General features: G+C 39.8%; 1 protein-coding gene across 7 annotated transcripts in view; it reads right to left on the reverse strand.

Annotated features, from left to right (window-relative positions):
* The window catches only part of LOC147358375 (uncharacterized), a 194,144-nt gene that overhangs the window by 94,035 nt on the left and 75,610 nt on the right, over positions 1-24,499 (reverse strand). For 4 of the 7 annotated variants that reach the window (XM_086340976.1, XM_086340972.1, XM_086340977.1 and 1 more), the window contains one exon: positions 9,520-9,763. In XM_086340976.1, the coding sequence (XP_086197102.1) occupies positions 9,520-9,737 (218 nt within the window). In that variant the 5' untranslated portion in view covers positions 9,738-9,763. Of the gene's footprint in view, positions 1-9,519; positions 9,764-12,175; positions 12,215-24,499 lie in introns of all 7 variants that reach the window. The other 3 variants (XM_086340978.1, XM_086340974.1, XM_086340979.1) reach the window with 1 other exon arrangement.

A 24,499-nucleotide genomic window follows, 5' to 3' on the forward strand; every position in this document is an offset into this window, starting at 1 on the left:
TGACTAATAAGATGACTGGTTGTATATCTACTCTTTATGGTTGTTCATTATATCACCCTAACATAAAGTAATTTAATTTCAGTGGGATAATTAGGGTATTTCTAATCTAACTGATAGTCTGAATGAAATGAGATTCTCAGAGGGAGATTTGTGTATCAGGAGACTGGTGACCTCCGGCCCCAATTTTCACACAGTATATTAATCTGACAGCCCGACTTCCCAGGCATCCTGGATCTGGACGTTTCCGAGCCTGTGAGTTACAGCACACACCGGCAAATGAGATTATCTTACGTATAATGAGATTTCTGTGGACTCGGGGGGGTAGATCATAGTATTTGAACTGAGAACTTCAGATTGATGGAGAAACTATATGGAAACAGAGACCCCGAGACACAAATGTACTCAAGAGGGCACACGGGCCACACAGGGTCTCAAAGATGAGACTCAGAAGAGGAAAAGCAGAGCCCTGCGCGGTGTCTGGCTGACTGGGACACCCAGGGCCACCCCAGCCAGGGAAGCCTCGCGCTGGGAGGATGGGCAAGCCTGTCCTCAGGAAGATGCAGAAAGAGTCTGCTCAGTAAGCCTGGGGTGGAGGACCAAGGAAGGAGACCTGGAAGGAGGAAGCAGCAGAGGTCGGTAGGGTCAGGCCAGCTTTCTGAGCAAGCAGGCAGCTGAAAGGCCTGCCGCCTACCCCCCAGTCGCCCACACACATCCCCAGGAGCTGACCCACTCACCTCTGTCCTCCACACTGGCTCCAAATCTTACGCTGTGCTGTGCTTAGTCGCTCAGTCATGTCCGACTCTTTTCAACCCCATGGACTGTAGCCTGCCAGGCTCCTCTGTCCATGGGATTCTCCAGGCAAGAATATTGGAGTGGGTATTCTTCTCCTCCATGCCCTCCCAACTCAGGGATCGAACCCAGGTCTCCTGCATTGCAGGCAAATTCTTTAAGAGTCACACTTTTATACCCATTATCAGAGGTAGGATACCAGCTCTTTCTAAAGAAAATCTGCCACTGAAAACACTTTCTATTTTTCATTTGTTCAGTGAGCACCCACAACAGGGCAAGTACCAGTCAGACCTGCAACAGATAAAAACCTCTCTTTCCACACTAGTCGCATCCTTTTGATTTAGTTTCTCAAGCCTCCTTAGTAAATTCCTTTAAAGTCCCTTTAGAATTTAATTTGAGAGAAAAAAGTTTGTTTTTCCTGGAAGAAATAATATGTTTTCTCTTATCAGATAATAAGAACTATATAGCTTGTTTCCCTTGTTTTCTTGGGTGCTAGGAAGCTCAGAGGTTAGTATCATACTCAATCTCATCAGTAGGTTGATATTTTGTGTCTTTTTCTTTCTGATTTTCTATTTTTCCATTTCTAATGAAAAAGATTTATTTCATGCTTTTGATTTGGTAAGGTATTTTAGTATTTCAATACTCTTTTGAAAGGAGTATTAAATGTATTTATTCAAACATTTAAAAATAAACAAAGAAAGAAGCATTGGCTTACAAAAGCCCACTGTCAAAAATCCTTCAGTATTTACTAAGTCCCTATCATTGGCTGAGCACGTAACATGGGCCCCTTTCTAAGCATCCTATCCCTCACAACAGCCTTTGAAGTAAGGACTATAATCCCCACTCTAGAGAGGAATGAAGAAGTGGGGGCTAAGGAGGCTGCCTGAGATGACACAATCAGTAAGAAGAAGCACCAGGAGCAAAACCTGAGCAGTCTGGCACCCACAGCTGCCCTCTTAACCACTGCTGCTGGACATGCAACTTACTATGCTGGGCATCGGAGCAGGCACAGTACACGTTCGGACACCTCTGCCGGATGGCCTCACCTCCTTTAGTTCCCCCTTTTGAATTCCAGCCATTGCTGCAGCAACCGACCCTGCTGGTGCTCAGGCGTGACCGGGCAGCCCCTTGCCTGGACAGCATGGAGAGTCTCCCACTTTCTGACCTAGGGTTGCAGAAATCTGCTCAGTGAATCTAACACATGTACACACCTGGAGGAAAAAGGAGCTAACACTCCATGGGGCAAACCTTGACCAAGGAGGGATGGACACAGCGGATAAATGCTCCTGTTTCTGTCCTGTGGGCAGAGAACTCCGAGGCCCATTCTATACAGCTCCTGGAGGGGGAGGGGGATGCCCAGTGGGATTCGCTGCTGTTGCCCACTCTACTGATCAGCTCAGTAATACTGGGTTGGCCTTCCTTCGAGTTCACTCCTCCTGGGCCTCCCTCCTTCTCCTGGGGATCCATTTCTAAAACAAACCACCTGTATGCACAAGCTTGTCTCAGCTCTGCTCTGTGAGGAAAGCAAGGCTAAGACCCTGCAGTCCCTAATCTGAGGAGCTCAAATTTGGGTGACATGTCATCAGGAGAGGAAAAACTCAGTGACACTGCATTAACGATCATGACGAAGCAGCCAGAAGAGTCACTTGGACTGTGAAACAAGAGCACGGAGAAGCGGAACAAGCAGGGAACTCCACTAAGGTTTCCTTGACTCAACCACATGCTGTCTATGGCTGCCTTCCCACCACAGCAGCAGAATCTCAGCGCTGCTACACAGCCCACCACCAAGACTAAAATACTTCGTATCTGGCTGTTTACTGAAAGTTTCTGGGTCTCTGGTACAGAAAAGCCAGGATCCTATGGGAATACAGAAAATGGCCACGGGTCCTATTAATATCTGTGACAGGCGGTTGGGAGGGTGGACTGTTGAAGAACAGGAGCAGGGGCGTTCCAGGTAGAGGCAACAGTTGAACCAAATGCATAGAGCTGTGAATCAGCACACGGCTGGTGAGCAACCACAGGGGGTTTTACCATCGCAGAAGACAAAGAAACCATGAGAGGAGTGATAGGAGATGAGGCTCAGACAGAGACTTAAGGTATCTGCTGCTGGGTTGATTCTCTCATTTTAGGCTCTTTCCTTCAATACCCAAATATACTGTGTGTACATGTGTGCTAAGTCACTTTGGTCGTGTCCAGCTCTTTGCGACCCCATGGACTGTAGCCCACCAGGCTCCTCTGTCCATAGGATTCTGCAGGCAAGAATACTGGAGTGGGTTGCCATGCCCTCCTCCAGGGGATCTTCCTGACCTAGAAATCAAACTCATATCTCTTGCCCCTCCTGCACTGCAGGCAGATTCTTTACCACGGGGTCACCAGGGAAGCACCAAGTATACTGTAACCAAGAATAACTCCAGAGTTCAGTGTGTGCCTTCTTCTGTTCTGATGAATGGTAGGAGCCTTCTCGCAAAGCAGCCCTCTTTGCACTGGGGCATTCCTGACACTAAAGACCCGCTACTCTGCCCTTCTCAGGTGGCCTGCCTTGGGATGGGTCAGTTCAGGTGTCCTGCTCCTCTCGCTGCTGAACCACACATGGCTGATGTGTCAGCATGAAAGTCAGACCCCACTGCATGCTCTGATCTTTCTCCCTGCTGGCCTGCTTTGTGGTTTCCTGGCCTGAGGATGCAGTGTGTGCATGCTAAGTCACTTTAGTCATGTCTGACTCTTTGCAACCCTATGGACCGTAGCCTACCAGGCTCCTCTGTCCATGGGGTTCTCCAGGCAAGAATACTGGGGTGGGTTGCCATGCACTCCTCCAGGGGATCTTCCTGACCCTGAGAAGGTTGCAGGGATTGAACCTGCGTCTCTTATGTCTCCTGCACTGGCAAGCGAATTCTTTACAACTACAGCCACCTGGAAACTGGAGTGGGTTGCCATCCCCTTCTCCAGTCGATCCTCTCAACCAGGGATCGAGCCCAGGTCTCCTGCATTGCAGGTGGATTCTTTACCATCTAAGCCACCACAGGAGCCCAGTAACAGGTGGCAAAAACAAGCGTGGGAGACTGAGACCTGCCCTGCAGCCCCGGGAGGCAGTGTTTCTTCCTGCCACTGGGAAAGGAAAAACCCTGGGTGATCAACATGGTCTGAGGCTGAGTTCTTCTGTTTAGTTCTTTCAGGTATACTTACTGAGGGAGAACAGAATACCTGCCAGGCAGGGCAATCTACTCAGGATACAGAAGAACGATGAAGGTCCTATCCTGCCCTCAAGGACCTCACAGTCAACTGGACAGACAGAGGTTCTATTTCACAGGAGGAAGAGATTGTTAGCTCCCCTCTGATGGGAGTGCAGCCCTGAGAGGCAAAGCCGAGAGGATAGTAAAGACTTAATAAACATCCTAAGACTATCTGTTTTAATGATTATTCTGGAATGAAATACAGTTACCAAGTCAATTGCTGAAACGCAAGCACATTCATAAAGTACTGAAGGATACTCCAAAACAGTTTATTTCCCCTCAAGAGCTTCAAGATTTCCCTGACAATACTTATTTACATTGGTTGGGTGAACCATTTTTTAATAAGCAATGCAAAGGTAACTTTCAGTCCCAAAAGGACAGACTTCAGCATTACTTGGAAAACACACTGGTCATGTCAAGCTGCTGGCATTTAGACACCCATTTCAAATGTTGCAAAGACCAAGATGGAAATACTGAACACCAACACTGACTTTTATCAAAAAGAAAAAATAGTTAACATTTACTAAGTATGTATATTTTACCAGACACTGTGCTAATGGCTTCATATCCTGTATCTCATTTGGTCTCCACAGCAACCCTCGAGGTAGATTCTAGTATTATTACTGTCTCCATGTTACAGATGGGACAACTGAGTCTTAAGCAGATTAACTAACCTGTCCCCCAGCCATCACTGGAGGAGGCAGATGTCACCTGACAGTCTATCCACAGGGGCCACACCCTTAAGCAGCACACCAACTGTCTCCCTTTACTGGCCAGTCCCCAGTTCCTGCCTGGGACATCTTTTTTCAGCGGTTTGGCCCAGACTAGGTTTCAGGATAAGTTCCTTCTTGGTGATAAGCAGGGCCCACGATCTCTGACAGCTGTTCCCCGCTCTTCATCATCGTCTGAAACAATCAGTAAGCATTAGAGAGTACTTTTCCCTTTACAAAGGTGATAATTAGATAACAAGCTGAGATTAAAGTAATTACAGTTAGACAGCTGGCGAGGCAGCACAGTCATGTTGAAATACTGTTGGTACTTCAGCATCTGGTTCTAATAACAGCATAGGCTAAAGGATTTTACATTAATTACAGAACATAATTTAATATAAACATATTTAATTACAATTGATGAGCGATAAACTGTTCAAGAATGACTTAACCCCTTCTGCGTGTAAAAGTGATGGGAACTTTGGGCAGTCTGCGTGGCCTCTTCTACTCTTTCTCTCCTTCCCCCTCCACACCCTCCATTACACCCTGGTTCTCTCTCCTGGAGAAAACCCTCCTCAAAGACGGAATCTTCTAGACACGGGTGTGGTTCATTGATTACCCCACGGTGTTTGGCACATGTGCAGAGCCACCCATCCTCGGAAAAGCCAGGTGGAAGAGGGCCAGCGAGCAGGCCAGGCTGGGAGGCACCGCTTCCACCTGAGCAGCTGCCTTCCTCTCACTGACAAAATGAGCCTACCTCTCCCTGGCTGGTCTTCCCAGGGTCCTCACACCTCTCTGTGGTGCTGGCTTGGCTTCTGACAGTCAAGTGAGCAGCCTATTAAACAACCTTCGGATCTCTTAGAAAACGTATGAAGGTGAATCCATTTTTTGTCATGATCAGGAAGTTCTCTGGTCTCAATAGTCAGGGTATGTTCACTGTTTGGGAGTCAGTGTGTAATGTATGGGGATTTCTACATTAAACAGGACTCTCCCATGGCAGAAATTCTTCCTCACGTGCTGCCAACCCCCTTCCCTACCCCCCAAGACTGGCAGAAGCAGGACCTGGATGAAACGGTTGATATCAGATTGAGACCACACAGACACGATCTCCACTGGGTGAAGGACTCAAGCGCTACCTGCACACGGCCTTCTAGAAGGCCCACTTACAAATGGGAGACTTCAAAGGTCACGAAAGCGATGTTGTAGACCGCATGTCTGCGTCCCCCTCGAACTCAAATATTGAAACCCTACCCTTTGCTGGAATGTATTAGGAAGGAGGAGGAGTCTCTGGGAGGTAATCAGGTTGAGATGAGGTCATGAGGGTGGCTCTGTCTCTCATTTCTTGGTCATGAGAGGATACAGCGAGAAGGCAGGTGTCTGTAAACCAAGAAGAGGGCCCTTCCCAGAACTTGCCCACGCTGGCACCCTGATCTGGGCTTCCCAGCATCCAGAACTGGGAGAAAGAAACTTGTTATTCAAGCCAGTAATTTGTATTTCTACTGGAGCAACCCAGGGCTTCCCAGGTGGCACTCACTAGTGGTAAAGAACCTGCCTGCCAATGCAGGAGACATAAGAGATGCAGGTTTGATCCCTGGGTTGGGAAGATCTCCTGGAGGAGGAAATGGCTACCCACTCCAGTATTCTTGCCAGAATTCCACAGACAGAGGAACCCGGCAGGCTACAGTTGATGGGATTACAGAGTCAGACACGAATGAAGCGACTTGCACACGCACACGCGCGCGTGTGCACACGCACACACACACACACACACCTAGCAACCTAAACTAAGACACACCACTAGCTCTCAACTGCAATAAAATTAAGAGTCAACCCAAAGAAATTACAAGGCTGATCCTTCCTTTAAAAAGAGTAAGTAGTCCTGGAGTGAGTTGGGAAAATTCATTGTCAAGTTTCCCTATGTGACAAATGATGTGAAATTACAAAAAGCCTCAAATACTGTTTTTACCTCCTGCTGTGGATTTCAAAGTCTAAAGCACACATTCTCCTAAAAGCTAACACGAGTGCTGAAAAAAACATTTATTATTCATAAGTAAGCAAGTGTAAGCCAATTCTAGAGGAACCACTGACAGGTGCACACGAAGTAGAATTAGTGAGACAATTCAGGACCACAGAGCATGTGAGAGAACCAGGCAGTCTCAGGTTGTTCTATTCTTTTGAAGAAAGAAGACATTAATTTCTCTATACATAGCAAATTTGCACGATGCGCGCAAACTATAAGGTACATCTCATAGATTAAATCATCCTGCAGAAGTGAGGAAGGGACAACAGGGGAAAGTAGCCAATAAAGCATTTGCTATTTAACAAGTTACCACTATCATCAAAATTAAAAGCTCATGCATGTCAATGGACACTACCAAGAAAGTAAAAAAAAAACCACACAGAATGGGAGAAAATATTTGTCTTTTCCCTTTTTCCCATAGTCCTACCCAAGCAGGTGGGGATCTTTCTTACAGCTTTGGTTGCATGAGATCTTCTGCAGGCTTTCAGTAGATGTTCTTGAGAATTATTCCACATGTAGATATATTTTGATGTATTTGTGGAAGTGTGTGAGCTCCACATCCCTCTACTCCAACATCTTGATCTCCAGGAGAAGGTATTTGTGAATCATATATAATAAGAGTGTAGTATTCTGAATATATAAAGAACTCTCACAACCCAACAATAGAAATCCAAATACCCCAGTTGAAAAATGGGGAAAGGATCTGAATAGGTATGTTTACAAAGAAGATATACCAAAGACCAACCAGCACATGATAAATCCTGAACATCATTAGTTATCAGGGAAATGCAAATCAAAATGAGATACCACTTCATATCCACCAGGATGACGACAAGCAAAAAAGACAGATAGTAACAAGTATTGGCAAGGATGTGTAAAAATTGAAATCCTCATCATTTTGGTGGGAATATAAATAATATAGTCATCATGGAAAACAGTTTGATGGAAACTCAAAAGTTAAATATATAAGTTACCATTGATTCAAGCAATTCCATTCTAGGTACATACCCAAAAGAACTGAAAACATGTCCACATAAAAACTTGTACACAAATATGCATAGCAGCATTATTCATGATAGCCAAAAAGTGGAAATAACCCAAATGTCCATCCAATGACAAAGGAACAAACAAAATACAGTACAACAATACAATGGATTATTATTTAGCCATAAAAAGAAACAAAGTACTAATAAAAGCTGCAATATTGACCAACCTTGAAAACGTGATGCTAAGTGAGAGAAACCAGACACAAAAGATCACATATAGTACAATTCCATTTATATGAAATGTCCAGAAATGGCAAATCTATGCAGACAGAGGATGGGAGGAGAGAGAAACTGAGAATGCCTACTGACAGATATGGCGTTTCTTTTAAGGGAGGGGGGGTGATGGAGTTCTGGAATTAGATGGTGGTGATGGCTAGACAATGTTGTGAATATACTAAAACCACCAAATTGTTTGCTTAAATGGTTTTAAAACAGCACGTTTTATGGTGTGCTTCCCTTGTGGCTCAGCTGGGAAAGAATCCGCCAGTGATGCAGGAGACCTGGGTTTGCTCTCTGGGTTGGGGAAATCCCCTGGAGAAGGGAAAGGCTACCCACTCCAGTATTCTGGCCTGGAGAATTCCATGGACTGTATAGTCCATGGAGTTGCAAAGAGTCCTACACGACTGAGCGACTTTCATGTTTTACGGTATATAAATTTTATCTCAGTTTTTTTCAAGCTACCAATCTGGGAAATGGAGCCTAATCCCACTAGGCAAGCCTGGGAGCCTGTGTACAGCGTGCAGCTCAGGTAACTTATCCGAGGAGTAAGGAAGTTGGGGTATTCATATTATATACTAACTCCCATCAATCAGTGACTGAAGGTTGCTTTTAGGGAGCACTGATACTTTGCACTTCTGGGGTGCCTGCAAAAGGGGTTCTGGTGGCCAGAGAAAGTCCTTAGGCAAAGAAATGTTAGTGTTGATAGCTGACAGTCAGGCCAGCATGCCCTGAAAGGTACAGGCAAGGGGGTTCAGGCAGTGGGCCGACAATCTGCTACTCTCTCATCACGTTGTTTTAGGATTAAACAAGAAAGGCTGTGCAAAAGGCTTCACAGTGCTAGACACAGAGAGAACTCTCAATATATGTGAGTTAGTTTTTACAAAGACTCAATAAGGTTAAATAATTTGATCCAAACTACACAGTCAATACAAGTTGGAGCTGGGATTTACACAGCACTCTGTGCAGCCCAGTCTTTCATATAGAGAATGATATTAACAAGCATACACTAACCAATCTTGCAAACACACTTCAGGCAGCAATCCTGTCATCGTGGTGTTCAGAGGCTACAATACGCACCTTTACTCTTTAGTCTCTCTCTCCTCCCCTTTATGTGCCCTCGGTGAGGGAAGCAGCTGCTTTTCTCACAAAAAGGCCTTGAGGGCTGATGTTACTGTCTGCTCAAGTTTCAGGGTTTGGATATTACATGGCTTGCTGTGTAGCTGCTTAACTGAGATTCAAAGCCTGCACATTTGCTGACAATTTAGTGCAAAGGACCAAGACAGACAAACACCTGTGACTGCAGGAGCGGCAGGGCAACAGTATCCTCCTCACTCACCTATCGGTCCGGCTGTTCTCCAGAGTACCCTGACTTCAACAAAGGAGCCGTATCAGCAAAAACTCTAGAGGAAAATGGGCATCTCCTCCCAGAAGGCCCCGCACTTGCCCCCACCAGAGCATGCCAGAAAGGAGACATGAGGATGGGGGATGCAGAGCCCCGCACCGACCTGATCAAATACTGGTTGATAATCGTGTCGAAGTAGCTGTAGTACACAACATTGTTCACGTGGCCGTACTGGTCATTGTCCTGCCACCTCGTCTGGATGGGCAAGAAGTACCCGTAGGCCTCCCGGTGCCGATGGTGATCCTCAGCTCGCTGGTTTTCTGATGCTGTAGCCAAGGAACGGCCATTCCTAGGAAGCAGCCTTGAAACCCAAGAGGTCATAGTGGGCTTGCTGCCTTGGACAGTACCTTCAAGAGAAAGAGCAACAGAGGATGAGAATGGTCTTCAGAAATCTTGATTTTAGTTTTACAAAGGCAATTGCATTAAATCCTGACCATTGGTTTCAAAAGGAAATGAGACTTTTTTTTTTTTTGGCTAGGAAATAAAATCCAGGTCCTTACCACAAACCTACTGACTTTTTAAAAAGGATTCCTTATTTAAAAGGTTTTGACACACACTGACAGAAACAGGTGAAGCCTTTGTTTGAATTTGACCAGTAAGAATTTAAAGTACATTTCTACAGAGGTGCTCTGCTCCACAAAGTATTTCAAGGAGGGAACTGTTTCTGAAAAAATCTGTACCCTCACTAAGGGCATCAAGACAGAGCTTAGGCAACCAGCATAAAATAAAATGTTTACCAGAAAATATTATCAATTGGGCCTATCAACTGTAAGGTTTTTTCTTTTGAGGGCATTAATTTTCTTTTAGAACAAAAGTAACATCCTATGGGAAATGTTTAGATGACGCACAAAGGAGGAAAAAAATCCAACAATACCAGCTATTAACACTTCCATGTGCATTATTCCAGTCTTATATATCTGCATACATATTCTTCAGCAGGATCATACTGCTCATGTTGTTTTGTAATCTCCTGTGCTTAACAATACTCGCTAATGTTAAATAGAGAGCGTCTATGCTGTGCTGTACTTAGTCGCTCAGTCATGTACGACTCTTTGCAGCCCCACGGACTGTAGCCCACCTGGCTCCTCTGTCCATGGGGATTCTCCAGGCAAGAAGAGTGGGTTGCCATGCCCTCCTCTAGGAGAGAGTAATAAATACGCTTAAACATTATCTTATGTCACTTGCAATGCTGGATTCTGTTATATTCCATTGTATAGAAGCACCACAATTTATCAAATTTTCTTTTGTTGCATACTGAGGATTTTGATTCCCAGTTTGTTAATTGGGATTGGAATCTTTGTAAATAAACCTTCACACACATCTGTGATTATCTTCTTAGGATATATACTTAGAAGCAGAATTGCTGGGTCAAAGAGTAAATTGTTAAGGATTTTGATATAAGTTAATGCCCTCCAGAAAGGTGGTACCAATTTATATCCTCCATAGCAGTGTACAAGCAGGCCAATTTTCTTGTCAATTTTAAAATGTTTTATCCATTTGACTGTGTTCTCTCATTTCCATACACATTTAAAGAGATGTGCTCAGTGAAAAGATGACTGCTGCTACCATCTATGATGGAATAACCAGTATCAGAATAACCCCTCTGAGAACAAGTACAGGAACAAGATGAAACATACAAGGAAAGCTGTGTGGAGACTTAGAAAAATCAAGGCAGCAGGGCTCTCCAGGCGGCACCCCCGAGGACGGGGTAACACTCTTGCCGCTGCTGTTTCTCATCAGGGCATTTGTCAATCTGCCACATGGGGAATAAAGGCTGAAGAAATAACAGCAACCTACGGGGTTGCACAGAGTCGGACACGACTGAAGCGACTTAGCAGCAGCAGCAGCAGAGCTTGCAGTAGGTAGTCTTGCTGTGGTGGAAGAGCTGACAAAAATTGAAAGGCCAGCATCCTGGAGAAAGTGAGCAAATTCCCCTCAAGGTCTTTGCTGACTCTCAAGCTGCACATGCTCAGAGAAAAGAGAGAAATCAGCTGAAGCAACTGTATGCGGCTAAAGTCTCAGGAGGAGACGACAGTCTCATTACACTGAGGACCCAAAAATGAGCTTTCAGGGCCCCAAGGAGGAGGGCGAAGACTCTAGACTTTCAGTTTCGACCCAAGAAGTATTACTCCCTTAGAATGAAGGCAAACTTTACGTTGTCAAACCTTGATCAAGATTATCTACCCGTATATCATCTGTCAGCTAGTAGAAAATGAAATCATCTCTGAAGGGAAACACCACCATTCAGAGCCTGTACATCATCATTTTATACACAAAGACTGGCCTTCATTCAAACATACCAAGTCTACTAGCAAAAAGGAACAGAAGAATTAATTTTAATAAAATAGAAACAGTCCCACAGACTCACACAGATTTAAAAATAGCTATGATTAACATACATCAGAGATAAAAGGCTAATATCCGTCCCAACACATAAAGAACTCTAAAACTGAAGGGGAGAAATGTCAAAAACCCAATACCAAAATAAGCAAAAGTCACAGACAATTCACAGATAAAGATTTTAAATGACTTTTAAACATTTGAAAAGATGGACAACTTTAGTTATAATAGAAATTATACCTGTGCTGAGATACCATTTCTCAATGATTAGATTTGGTAAAAATTACAAAGCTTGATAGCACATTCTATTGATAGAGCCATGAGGAAAGAGACTTTTATACATTGCTGGTGGGAATGTCTCCCACACCTTTATGGGAGGAGAATTTGACAATATCTAACAAAACCACAAGTAAGCTTACCTTTTAAATTGCATCTAATAATTTTCCTTGAAAATACACCTTCAAGAATGTAAAAAAAAAAAAGAAAGAAAACATATGAACAAAGAACATTATTTGTAACTAAAAAATATTGTGAAAAAACACATTAAAAAACACACACACATAAGAGATTGGTTGAATGAGCTATGGTATATTCACACAGTACACACAGTAGTATACTGAAAGTCGCTTGGTCTTGTCCGATTCTTTGTGACCCTGTGGACTGTACAGTCCATGGAATTCTCTAGACCAGAATACGGGAGTGGGTAGACTTTCCCTGCTCCAGGGGATCTTCCCAACCCAGGGATCAAATCCAGGTCTTCCGTATTGCAGGCAGATTCTTTACCAGCTGAGCCGCAAGGGAAGCTCCAATACTATACTATGTAACTGTAAATAAAAACTAAATAAAACATGATATGGAATGATTTACAGAATATATTTGTTGTCAATCAATAAAAGCAGTGGTTTTTAACCTGGTGGTCCAGTGGTTAAGAATCCACCTTTCAATGCAAGGGACATAAGTTCAATGTCTGGTTGGGGAACTAAGGTCCCCCATGCCAGGGGCCAAACCGAGCACTGGAGAGTACACGTGCCGCAATGAAAACCCAGCACAGCCAAAAAAAAGAAAAACAAATCAATAAAAGCAAAAGGGGATACATAGAACGATACTTTTGTGCAAGAAAGAAGAGGAAATAAGATAATATAAATGTGTTTACTTTTATTTAAAAAACAAATCCAGGAAGAATAAACCAGAAATTTACAAGACTGCATTAAGGTGCATGGGGTGGGAAAGGGGAAGTAATACTCCACTTAATATAGATTTTTGTGTAATTTTGAGTTTTGGAAGTATGTTAATGCTTTACATACTCATACAAAATAATGATGATGATGATGATGATGTTAAATTAACAGTGATGGAGGGGAAAGAAACCAAAAATGGAATACAAACAGAAATAAATGAGCCTAACTAAAATTCAAATGAATAACATAATCACACTGAAGGGAAAAATAATTACTTTTGAGTGCAGAGTTTTAATTATATACTCTCAGTTTGGAAACAAAAATCTTTTTACAAGCATTGAACACTAGTTAATCAGCATGATTTTTTATAGTGGTAGGGGTAGCAAATCTAAAACACTCTCTGTGAATCTAAGCCTAGGCAAGTGAGTAAAATATACTGAGAATAATCTTAGCCAGATTCGTCACTTGTGAAAAGGATTTACAAACATAGAAAGGAAAAAGACTAAACTGAACATTCTCATGTTAGATTAGATCTGGGAGCATCAATATGAACTCCATGGTTAGAGGCAGAGATGGAGATTTCCTAATCCAGCTGAGACTAGATATAATATAGTACATTTTCCACTGCATCAATATGAACTCCATGGTTAGAGGCAGAAATGGAGATTTCCTAATCCAGCTGAGACTAGATATAACATAGCACGTTTTCCACTGCAGTAGAAAATCAGCACACTTGGTGTCTGCTTCCCTGGTGGCTCAGCTGGTAAAGAATCCACCTGCAATGCAGGAGACCTGGGTTTGATCCCTGGGTTGGGAAGATCCCCTGAAGAAGGGAAAGGCTACCCACTGCAGTATTCTGGCCTGGAGAACTCCGTGAACTGTATAGTCCATGGGGTCACAAAGAGTCGGACATGACTGAGCAACTTTCACTTCACTTCACTTGGTGTCTAGACTTGTTTCTTTTTCCTTTTTTGGCCATGCCACGCAGCATGTGGACTCTTAGTTTCCCAACCAGGGACTGAACCCTATCCCCTGCATTGGAAGCATGGAGTCTTAACCACTGGAACCACCAAGGAAGTTCCCGTATCTAAGTTTCTAAATACCCACCTGCACACAAAGGAACCAAGGCTCCTTAAAGGATACAACTGATTACAATGCTAAGGCAGATAAAGTAAAAGATGATCCTGGAATATCTCACTGTGCCAGAAAGTAATGAAATGTACAAAGAATGATGAGCATGTCAAAAGTTCATGGGAGCTTGTTTGAGTGGGTTCCCAAGGGCCAAATCTGAAATATCTGATATCAAATTAAAACGAGATCAATGGATTATAACATCTTGAATTAAATAACAATTCTTAAGTCTACCAAATTAATAAATGGGGGTGAAGGAAAGTTACCCCTTACATAAGTATTCTGAGTAATAAATGTAGAAAGGATAACGGAGTTAGAAAAATCATTATTGTGCAAGTACCATAGGCTTCACTTTTACTTTTCACTTTCATACATTGGAGAGGGAAATGGCAACCCACTCCAGTGTTCTTGTCTGGAGAATCCCAGGGACGGGGGAGCCTGGTGGGCTGCCGTCTATGGGGTCACACAGAGTCGGACACGACTAAAGCGACTTAGCATAGTAATAACTGATCCAGTCAACAATCATGGATGATGGATGTAAAGTATACTGGGTACAAGTTTGATGAGAAGCAGATAACATCCATGATCTCAAAATAGTTCCCCACAAATTATTTATTCATTACGAATTAATAATATTAAGTTTATGATGGCTCATACTGGTAAGACATCTCCTTACGCAAGTTATCAAAGTTAGTATCACTAATAGTGAATCAAATGAACATCAACTGCCTCCTGATACAATGGCCTGAGAAGGACACAACATCACTTTTGTGTTATTTTACAATGTTATTGCATTGTAAAATATCTGAATCTAATCATAATGAAACACCAGAGAAACCAAAATTTAAAAATTCTACAAAGTACTTTCTTTGTACTCTTCAAAAATATCAAGATCATGAAAGACAAAGGGAGAAGAATTGTTTCAATTAAAGGAGATTAAACAACCATGACAACTAAATGCAATGCATAATCCTAGATTACATACTTAACTGGGAAAAGATGTTGCTATAAGGGAAATTATTGGAATAATTGACAAAATTTTAATTTAGATTGTAGATCAGATAACAGTATTGTATCAATACTAAATTTTCTAATTTTGAAGTTGTACTTCAGTTACATAAGATAAATTCCTTGTTTTTAGTAGATACAAACTGAAGAATTTAGAAATAAACAAGTATGACATCTGCAACATTTTGCCAAATGGTTCAGAAAGAATACTGTGTGTGTGTTGGGTAGGTAGGGGGATAATACACAGGCATGAAGGAAAAGATGAGAAAGTAAATGAGGAAAAAATGTAAAATATTGATGAATCTAGTAGAAGATATAAGTAATCCTAATTTAAGATTGACTATAAGTCAAGGAAGCATGGTATAACCTCTAGGATAATCAGAAAAAGAATATTTAATTAACAAAGGAAAAATTAAACAATAAAGATACTTTTCAAAGCCAAAAGAAAGCCATATGTCAGGTGAGAGGACCAAAAACAGATTGAGACCAAAAAAAACCCAAAAACAAACTGTAAGATAGTAAGTAGATAAGAATAAAAATTAGCAATAATTACATGAATTGCAATGAAGTACTCCAAATAATAGGCATAGACTCTAAGAATGGATATTTTTAAAACCCAACATAGTTTTATAATAGACATAACTTAAATACAAGGAAACAGAAAAGTCAGTAGTAAAATGACAGAAAACATACAAACATAAACAAGAAAAAAGGTAACATAGATATACTAATGACAGACAAAACAGATTTTAAGGCAAGAAGTATTACTACACACAAAAGAGAAACTTTGGTAAAGATAAAAAGGTCAATTCAACAGGAAGATTTCATAACATAGCCTCAAATACAGTAAAAACTAACAAAACGAAAGGACTAATAAATTCCCACTTACAATGTGTAGCTCTAACACACCTCTCTCAATAGCTCAAAGGAGAAGCAGAAAATAAATTAATCTATAGAAAATTGAACATGATTAAAAACAACACAGGGCCCACTGATTGGAGAATATACATTATTTTCAGGTATATATACAAGTTACCAAAATAAAACATATACTAGGCCATAAAACAAGTCTCAACAAATTTTAAAGAATTAAAATCAGAGTATGTTCTCTGACCACAGTGGAATTAATCTAAAAATCAATAACAATAACTACAACAAAAACACAATTATAAAATCTCCAAAAGCCAAATAATAAATAAAGTTAAATAGGAAATCACAATGGAAAATAAGAAAACATTTTCAACAGAATGGCAATAAAAATATGACATATAAAAACTTATGGGATATACCTAACCTGTAGCTAGAGAAAACACAATAGTTAAATGAAAATCTAACGATGAAAAGGAATGATCTAAGGATCCATCTCAATAATCTTGAAAAAGAGCAGCAAATTGAACTCAAAGAAAGTGCAAGAATAATAATGAAGATAAGAACAAAAGGCAAGAAAATAGACCAAAAAAAAAAAAAACCCACAGTAGAGAAGAAGTCTTTTTCTGTAAAGGGACAAATGGTAAACATTTTAAATTTTGTGGGCCATATGCTACAACTACTCATCTCTGCCATTGTAATGCAAAAGCAGTCATAGTCAATACAAAATGAATGGACACAGCTGTGTTTCAACAAAATCATATTTACAAAACAGGTAATGGGTTATATTTGACCCATGGGCCATATTTTGTCAATCCCTGCAGCAGAAAATATAATAAAGCTAAAAGTTTGTTCTTTGAGAAAATAAAACAAAGCAAACAAAATTGATTAAAAAAAAACAGTGAGTATAAAGAGAAAAGACGGTACAAATTATCAATATAAGAAACAAAAAAGGGATATCACTACAGATCTCACGGGTATTAAAAAAGATAAGATGTTATAAATAACTTTAGATCAAAAAATTTGGTAATTTAGGTGGAATGGATAATTCATTTTTTAAGATACTAACTTACCAAAACTGACACAAGAAGAAATAGAAAATTCAAATAGCCTTATATCCATTTAAATATGCATCTATAATTAAAAGCCTGTCGACAAAGAAAAGCTTAGGACCAAATGGCTTCATAAGTAAGTCCTTTATTTCATGAACTAATACCAATGTTATACAAATTATTCCAAAGAACAGATAAAATAAATTCATTTCTGAACACATTTTATGAGGCCTATACAGCCTTGATACCAAAACATACCAATAAAGAAAAAGTACTACAAGAAAGGAAAAGTATAAGCCAATCTCTCTTATGAACACAGACGTAATAATTTGGCAAAATGAAATTAAATATTGGCATGTCAAAGCTGGGGATATATAAAAGAATAGATCTCAACCAACTTAATTTATAATACTAAGCTGATTTAAAACTTGAAAACCCATAAATATAATTTACTCCCATTAACTAAATAAATAACAAAAGTTATATCGTCACTAATACATTAAAAAAGCACTTGATAAAATTCAATGTCAATTCATATTAAAATCCTAACAAAGCAGGAATAAGAGAAACTGCCTTAACTAATAAAGAATATCTTTTAAAAAATCTACATTAAGTATATTAATGGTAAAATAGTGAAAGCTTTACCATTGAAATTGGAAATGAAATCAGAATAGCTGCGATCATTTTTATTAAACATTATACTGTGGTCCAAGAGAAAAAAATTTAAGTGATTGTTTTTAGGAAAAAAATCACCTTTGTTCACAGATGATATGCGTACGCACCTAAAATATTCAAAATAATCTATTAAGGATTAAAAAGTGAATTTAGCAAAGTTCCTTTAAATTGTACTTAAAAGTCAATTGTGTTTCTAGATATTAACACTAAACAACTGGAAAAGGAAAATTTAAAACAATACCATTTTTATTAGTAAAACATATGCTACCTAAGAATATTTATCATCAAAAAGATAAATACCAGATACCTAGAAACAGAAGTATTCAAAACTGTGCAAGACCTATGTACTGAAGACTATGAAACACTGCCAGGAGAAATTAAGAATGACATAAATGGAGGGCTATATCATAACTTGGAAGACCAAGTAATGGGGGGGTCTCCCCAATTGATCTATTTAAGTTCGAATAAATTCTAATTAAAATCCCAGCTGGCTTTTCTATGAAAACTAACAAACTGATCATAAATTTTACACAGAACTGTAAAAGACAGAACTGTCAAAACAAACATGAAAAAGAATAAAGTTGAAGAATTTACATTATCAATTATCAAGACTTATTATAAATATAGCATAATTGAAACAGTGGTGTTGGCACAAGATGAACAAACATACTGATGAAATAGAATAGCGGGTCTGGGAAACAGGCCATCCTTATAAGACCAAATAATTTATGAAAAAGGTGCCACTGAAATGCAATGGGGAAAGGATAATATTTTTAATAATTTGTATTTTATAATGAAACTTTATCCCATCTCAAAACATGCACATAACTCAATTCTATATGATTTATAGATTTAAATGTAAAAGGAAAAACAATAAAGTTTCTAGAAAGTATTATAGACTATATTTTTAACATTGGGGTAAGCAGAATAATCTCTTAATACAAAAGGATACAAAAATCACTTATAAAAGAAATGATTAATAAATTTAACTTCTTTTAAATTAAAATTAAGAACTGGTGTTTATCAAAGGACACCAGTGAGTTATGTAATACATATATCCAAAAAGAACTACAAGAATACTGGAGTGGGTTGCCATTTCCTTCTCCAAAATATATAGAGAATCCCTACAGATCAATGAAAAAGAATTACACAACCCAAATTTAAAAAGAAAAAGTTAAAGACTTGAATGGGCACATGATGAAAGAGGATACTCAACTGGCCAGTAAATATAATTAAAGGTACTAAATATCATTACCCATCAAGAAGAAAAGAAAGTGAAGTTGCTCAGTCGTGTCCGATTCTTTGTGACCCCATGGACTGAAGCCCACTAGGCTCCTCCGTCTATGAGATTTTCCAGACAAGAATACTGGAGTGGGTTGCCATTTCTTTCTCCAGGGGATCTTCTTAACCCAGAGATCAAACCTGAGTCTCCTGCAATGCAGGATGGTCTCTTTACCATCTGAGCCACCAGGAAAGAGCATGAGTATGAGCCATCAAGAAAATGTAAATGAAAACCACAGTTATTTCACTTCTAAACCCCTCATAATGGCTAAATTTTAATTTTGTTGATGACGATGTGGAGCAACTAGAACTTTAATACTCTGCTGGTAGAAGTACAAACTGGTAGATATTAATAGAATTTAGCAATCTATTTCACAATATTTACTAAAAGTGTACAACTTTATATACTGTGACCCCGCAGTTCCACTCCTTGTTATATAGCTCGTAAAAATCCCTACATATGTCCCCCCAAAAAACACATACAGGAACATCCATAGCAGTGCTCCTCATAACAGACCCAAACTTAAAACAACACAAGTATTCATCAGTAGTACAATGGATAAACAAAAAGCAGATATCCATATAACAGAATACTATACAGCCTTGAAAAATGACTTTCTGCTACGTAAAACCACATTAATAAACCTCACGGGCATAATTCTGTGTGAAAGGAGCCAAACAGAAAAGAGTAGCTGCTGTATGATTCCTGGTATGTAAATTCCCAAAACATCAGAAATAATCTACAATGTTAGAAATCAGAATGACGGCTACTTTGGAACGAGGGAAGGGACATAAAGAAGGCTTCTGTGGGGTTAGTAATGTTCTACACCTTGGTCTGGGGTGGCATTTACACAAGTATATGACTTTATAGAAATTCATCAAGCTTCTTTCATCTGTAAAGGTGTTATACTTACGGCATCAGCATGGTAGCAGCTGGTGGCTCAGGCGGTAAAGAATCTGCCTGCAATGCAGGAGACCTGGGTTCAATCCGTGAGTCAGGAAGATCCCCAGAGAAGTGAATGGCTATCTACTCTAGTATTCTTGCCTAGGAAATCCCATGGACAGAGGGGCCTGGTGGGTTACAGTCCATGGGTTACAAAGAGTCAGACGTGACTGAGCGACTAACACTTTCACTTTTCAAAATTTGTTCCAAAAAAGAGTGTGATATGAACAAAAATTACCTCATTACTCTAAATTAAGTATCTAGTGTCCAAAACAATTTATTTTTCCTTTTTATGTATACAAGGAATCTATCTCTTGTCCATTCACCTTCATGCAAACTCAGAAAACTTAAGGGAGTCAAGATTCTTCTTTATTCACTTAATGCCTTATTATATTGATTGTTTTGTGGATATGCACGTAATTACACAGCCACAAGCAGCCAATGATAAAAATGGACTTTAACTCTCACCTAGTAGAAAGCATAGAGAAGGAAACGGCAACCCACTCCATTGTTCTTGCCTGGAGAATCCCAGGGACAGAGGAGCCTGCTGGGCTGCCGTCTATGGAGTCGCACAGTTGGACACAACTGAAGCAACTCAGCAGCAGCAGCAGCAGTAGAAAGCAAGAAATTACTTAAAATCTTTGATGACCTGAAAATAAACTGCCATCCAAGTGACAATGAAAAAGAGAAGTTTCTTTACTTGCACATCTTTATATGAAACTTTCTTAAGGAATCAACCTGCAACATCTGTTCCTCTTGGTAACACACAGGCCAAAATTCATCCACTTAAGCAATACAAAAATCTGAAAAGAGAAGAGTGCTCTGTATGGTACTGAGTATCAGTTGGCATTTTGACTGACCACCAAGAGAAGTAGAGGGAAATCATTTCTTAAAACAATTTTAAAGAACTGTATCATTAAGTAGCAAAGCATACTGGCATAATCCAAAGGAAATCAATTTTGACAACTGCTTCACAAATATTCAGATTTTCCAAATAATATTAATGGAATTCTAAATCCTCTGGGAAAGCGCCTTGACTCCACAAAGAAAGTTATCACAAATGGGCACTTTGCTCAAGTCTAAATGTGTAGGGGAGGAGAATCCTGCCATGCAAAGAAATTCTCAGGAAGCTGTGAAGATATTAGCTATTTGACTCAACTGATTCCAAGCTGAAACATAATAGTACATTATAAATCTGTTTTGATTTTACTTAATCTAATGAAAAAATGTTCATCTTTTTGATAAGTGCTCATTAGCCGTTTTTTTCTGACATAAACAGACAAGAAAGATGTTCTTGTGCTGCATTTAAAACGCAACTCAGCTAATTACAGTGCCATGACTCAAAGAACAAAATCAATGCACTGAAGTTTCTCACTTGAATTGTTTTTATAGTTGAATTAAAAATCTGACCAAAAAAAATTTTAAAGGGCCCCAGCAGTGTTTTTCACTAAGGTTGAATACTGTTTAAGTAAACAAAGGCTACATTTTAGCCCATTATATAAATTTTTTCTGTCAATTACTAAGAACAGTTGCTAAATTTATCAATCAATGCGTATGTGTTGGGGGTGGGGGTGCTCTCTTTTTTGGGAAGTGCTGATAAATTTGCATAAGCAATTCATTTGATTTCATCTGATCCTCTGTGAAACCCAAAAACCAACAAGTAGATAATACCTGATCAGGGTTGGAGCCTGTCAAGGACCAGGAAATAGCATGAAGGAAAGTGATCATATAAGAATCAAGCCAATTTACAGCCCAGATTTATGCCCAGGACTTTTAGAAATATCAGGTGTTTTGGGCTTTTTGAACCACCAAATATTACTCTGCTAAAACATTATTTTGAATGAGTCTAACAGAATTAATGCCCGTTTCTAAAATGTTTGATTTTTGCTCCAGGAAATATTTTAACTACAGTAATCTGGGTATCTTTGGGTATCTGATATCTGGTTATGATTCAAATGGCAAGCCACTCCAGTACTCTTGCCTAGAAAATCCCATGGATGGAGGAGCCTGGTAGGCTGCAGTCCATGGGGTCGCTATGAGTCAGACGCAACTGAGCGACTTCACTTTCACTTTTCACTCTCATGCACTGGAGAAGGAAATGGCAACCCATTCCAGTGTTCTTGCCTGGAGAATCCCAGGGACGGGGGAGCCTGGTGAGCTGCCATCTATGGGGTTGCACAGAGTCGGACACTGAAGCGACTTAGCAGCAGCAACAGCATACTTACCTGAAACTAAAAACTTTAGAAATTATTTTAACTCTATGACACATGAATTATGCATATTGTACACAAATTTCAAGGCAAAATATCACAAAGAGGAGTAAGTAAAGTGAATTACTTAAATAATTTGTTACTTCTTCTTACCCTATGAAGTCAGTAGTTAAATGAATATATGAAACTTTTTAAAGGTTCATTTGAATGAGAAAACAGGGTAACGAGAGAATAGCACTAAACTCATTCAGTGGATGGTTGTCAGAGTCACCTTCATGATTTTGCTAGCATCCCATAGTCTTTAAATGTTTTGAGTACTAAGCAAAAACACATCTTATGTTCAGAAGGAAGTCAAGTGGCTTTCATTAACAAAGCTGTGAACACCGTATAACCACCTTGAAGCAAAAATGCATAGCTTGGAGGTCAAGAATTCAGGGTGGAAAAACCAAGATCAAGTTCCAACTCCACCACTTGCTCTTCAAGGGAAACTGGACAAGATTCCTCACTTCTCTAAGATTCATAAATGATTAATGTTTGGGGAAAGAATACCTACATTGCTGTTTGATATTACATTTAATAAGATGATAGAAAGCACCTAGCACAGGGCCTAACACATCATCAGGATTCAAAAATTCAGCTGACACTGACAAACGTGTGGAACTTGAGTCTCAGGGGCCTTTCCAGGGGTGAGGAGTCACCTTTCTTCCTTTTCATCGTGTGTCATCTTCAATATTCCAGCCCTGTCTGCAACAAAATGCAGACCATTTCCTTATATCACACTAACTGGTTTATTTCAGGCATCAAACCTACAACCTTGAATTTGTTATTATCATCTCAGTGTAACCAGCTCTCTTCATTAGACCTTATTTCTTTTTTTTTTTTTTTTAGACCTTATTTCAAAGTGTCAGCGTGTAAGAGAAATGCAGTACATGGTGCCTTTGGTCATTATGGGTCACCGGAAAACCACACTTTTTCTGTAATTCTATTCTATATTTCCATTAGTACTATTTGGCACAAAGGAAAAGTTTACCAGCTTATTAAGTAATGGAATGGGCCATATTCACATTACTCTGACTTCATCTAAAGCAAATGAAACCATCAATGTTTACATACTTATCAGGTCTGATCCAAGTACCTCATTCCTCTCCATTAATATAAAAGGTTAATGGTCAACCATTAATGAATGCTTACTAAATTCCAAGAACTATGTGAAACTCTTTTATGGACTATTTCACTTAATTCTTCAACAATCCTAGACAGTAACTACTGACATCCTTATAACCAGAAAGTGAGACTCAGACAGGTTAAGCAACGTATTAAAGGCCATGCAGCTAGTAAGAGTTTATTAGCAAATATTAAAACATCCAAGGGCATTCACATCAGTAAAAATTAATTTCAATGGGGTCAGAACTGGACACCAATTAAATGTTATTCTTTTACTTTGGGGTCATCTGGACACTGCTTAGCAAGTTCATTCTTTCATTTACTTCTGTACGTATTTACTGACTTTAGATTCATTTAGATAACTAAGATTAAACTTTGGGCAAGTATTCTACATCCCCTAGTATCAATTTCCTCATCTTTAAGATGAGAATATCAAATATTTTGAAAATTAAATAGCATAATATACGTGAAGCACTTGCAGCAGGAACTGGCACATAGTAAGTACCTAAGCAATGTTCGCTGCTGCTGCTGCTGCTAAGTCACTTCAGTCGTGTCCAACTCTGTGCGACCCCAGAGACGGCAGCCCACCAGGCTCCCCCGTCCCTGGGATTCTCCAGGCAAGAACACTGGAGTGGGTTGCCATTTCCTTCTCCAATGCATGAAAGTGAAAAGTGAAAGGGAAGTCGCTCAGTCGTGTCTGTCTCTTTGCGACCCCATGGACTGCAGCCCACCAGGCTCCTCCGTCCATGGGATTTTCCAGGCAAGCGTACTGGAGTGGGGTGCCATTGCCTTCTCCAAAGCAATGTTCGCTAGCTATCCTTAAATGAAAGCATATTTTAAGACATACTACGTAGAAAAGGAAATCATGACACCAATGAGTTGAATTGTGACTTTATTATCATCACCTCTAGAAACAAATTCTAGGTTTTCTCAGAGTTTTTTTTTTTCTTATTAGAATATAGAAAAGGTTTCTAGTCACCAAGACTTTTAAAAAACTGCTACAATATGGGGGTTAACTCTCTGCTGTTATAAGTGGACAAATGGCATGATCCCCTCCTTCATGATTGTCATTGGGAGGAAGATGGGCTTGCTGTCTTATACATTTATTTCCTACTATAAGACACTGAATTTGAATTAAATCTTCTGTAGAGTGAGCACAAAAGAATCATGCTAGCTTGACCTCAGAAGACAAGATGAGGAGAATTGAAGGCAGTTTTCTGAAGCACTGCAAAGA

This window comes from Bos grunniens, chromosome 15 (assembly GCF_055505025.1).
Source record: "Bos grunniens cultivar Pamir isolate PY7600 chromosome 15, Bosgru_T2T1.0, whole genome shotgun sequence".
NCBI classification, from domain to species: Eukaryota; Metazoa; Chordata; class Mammalia; order Artiodactyla; family Bovidae; genus Bos; species Bos grunniens.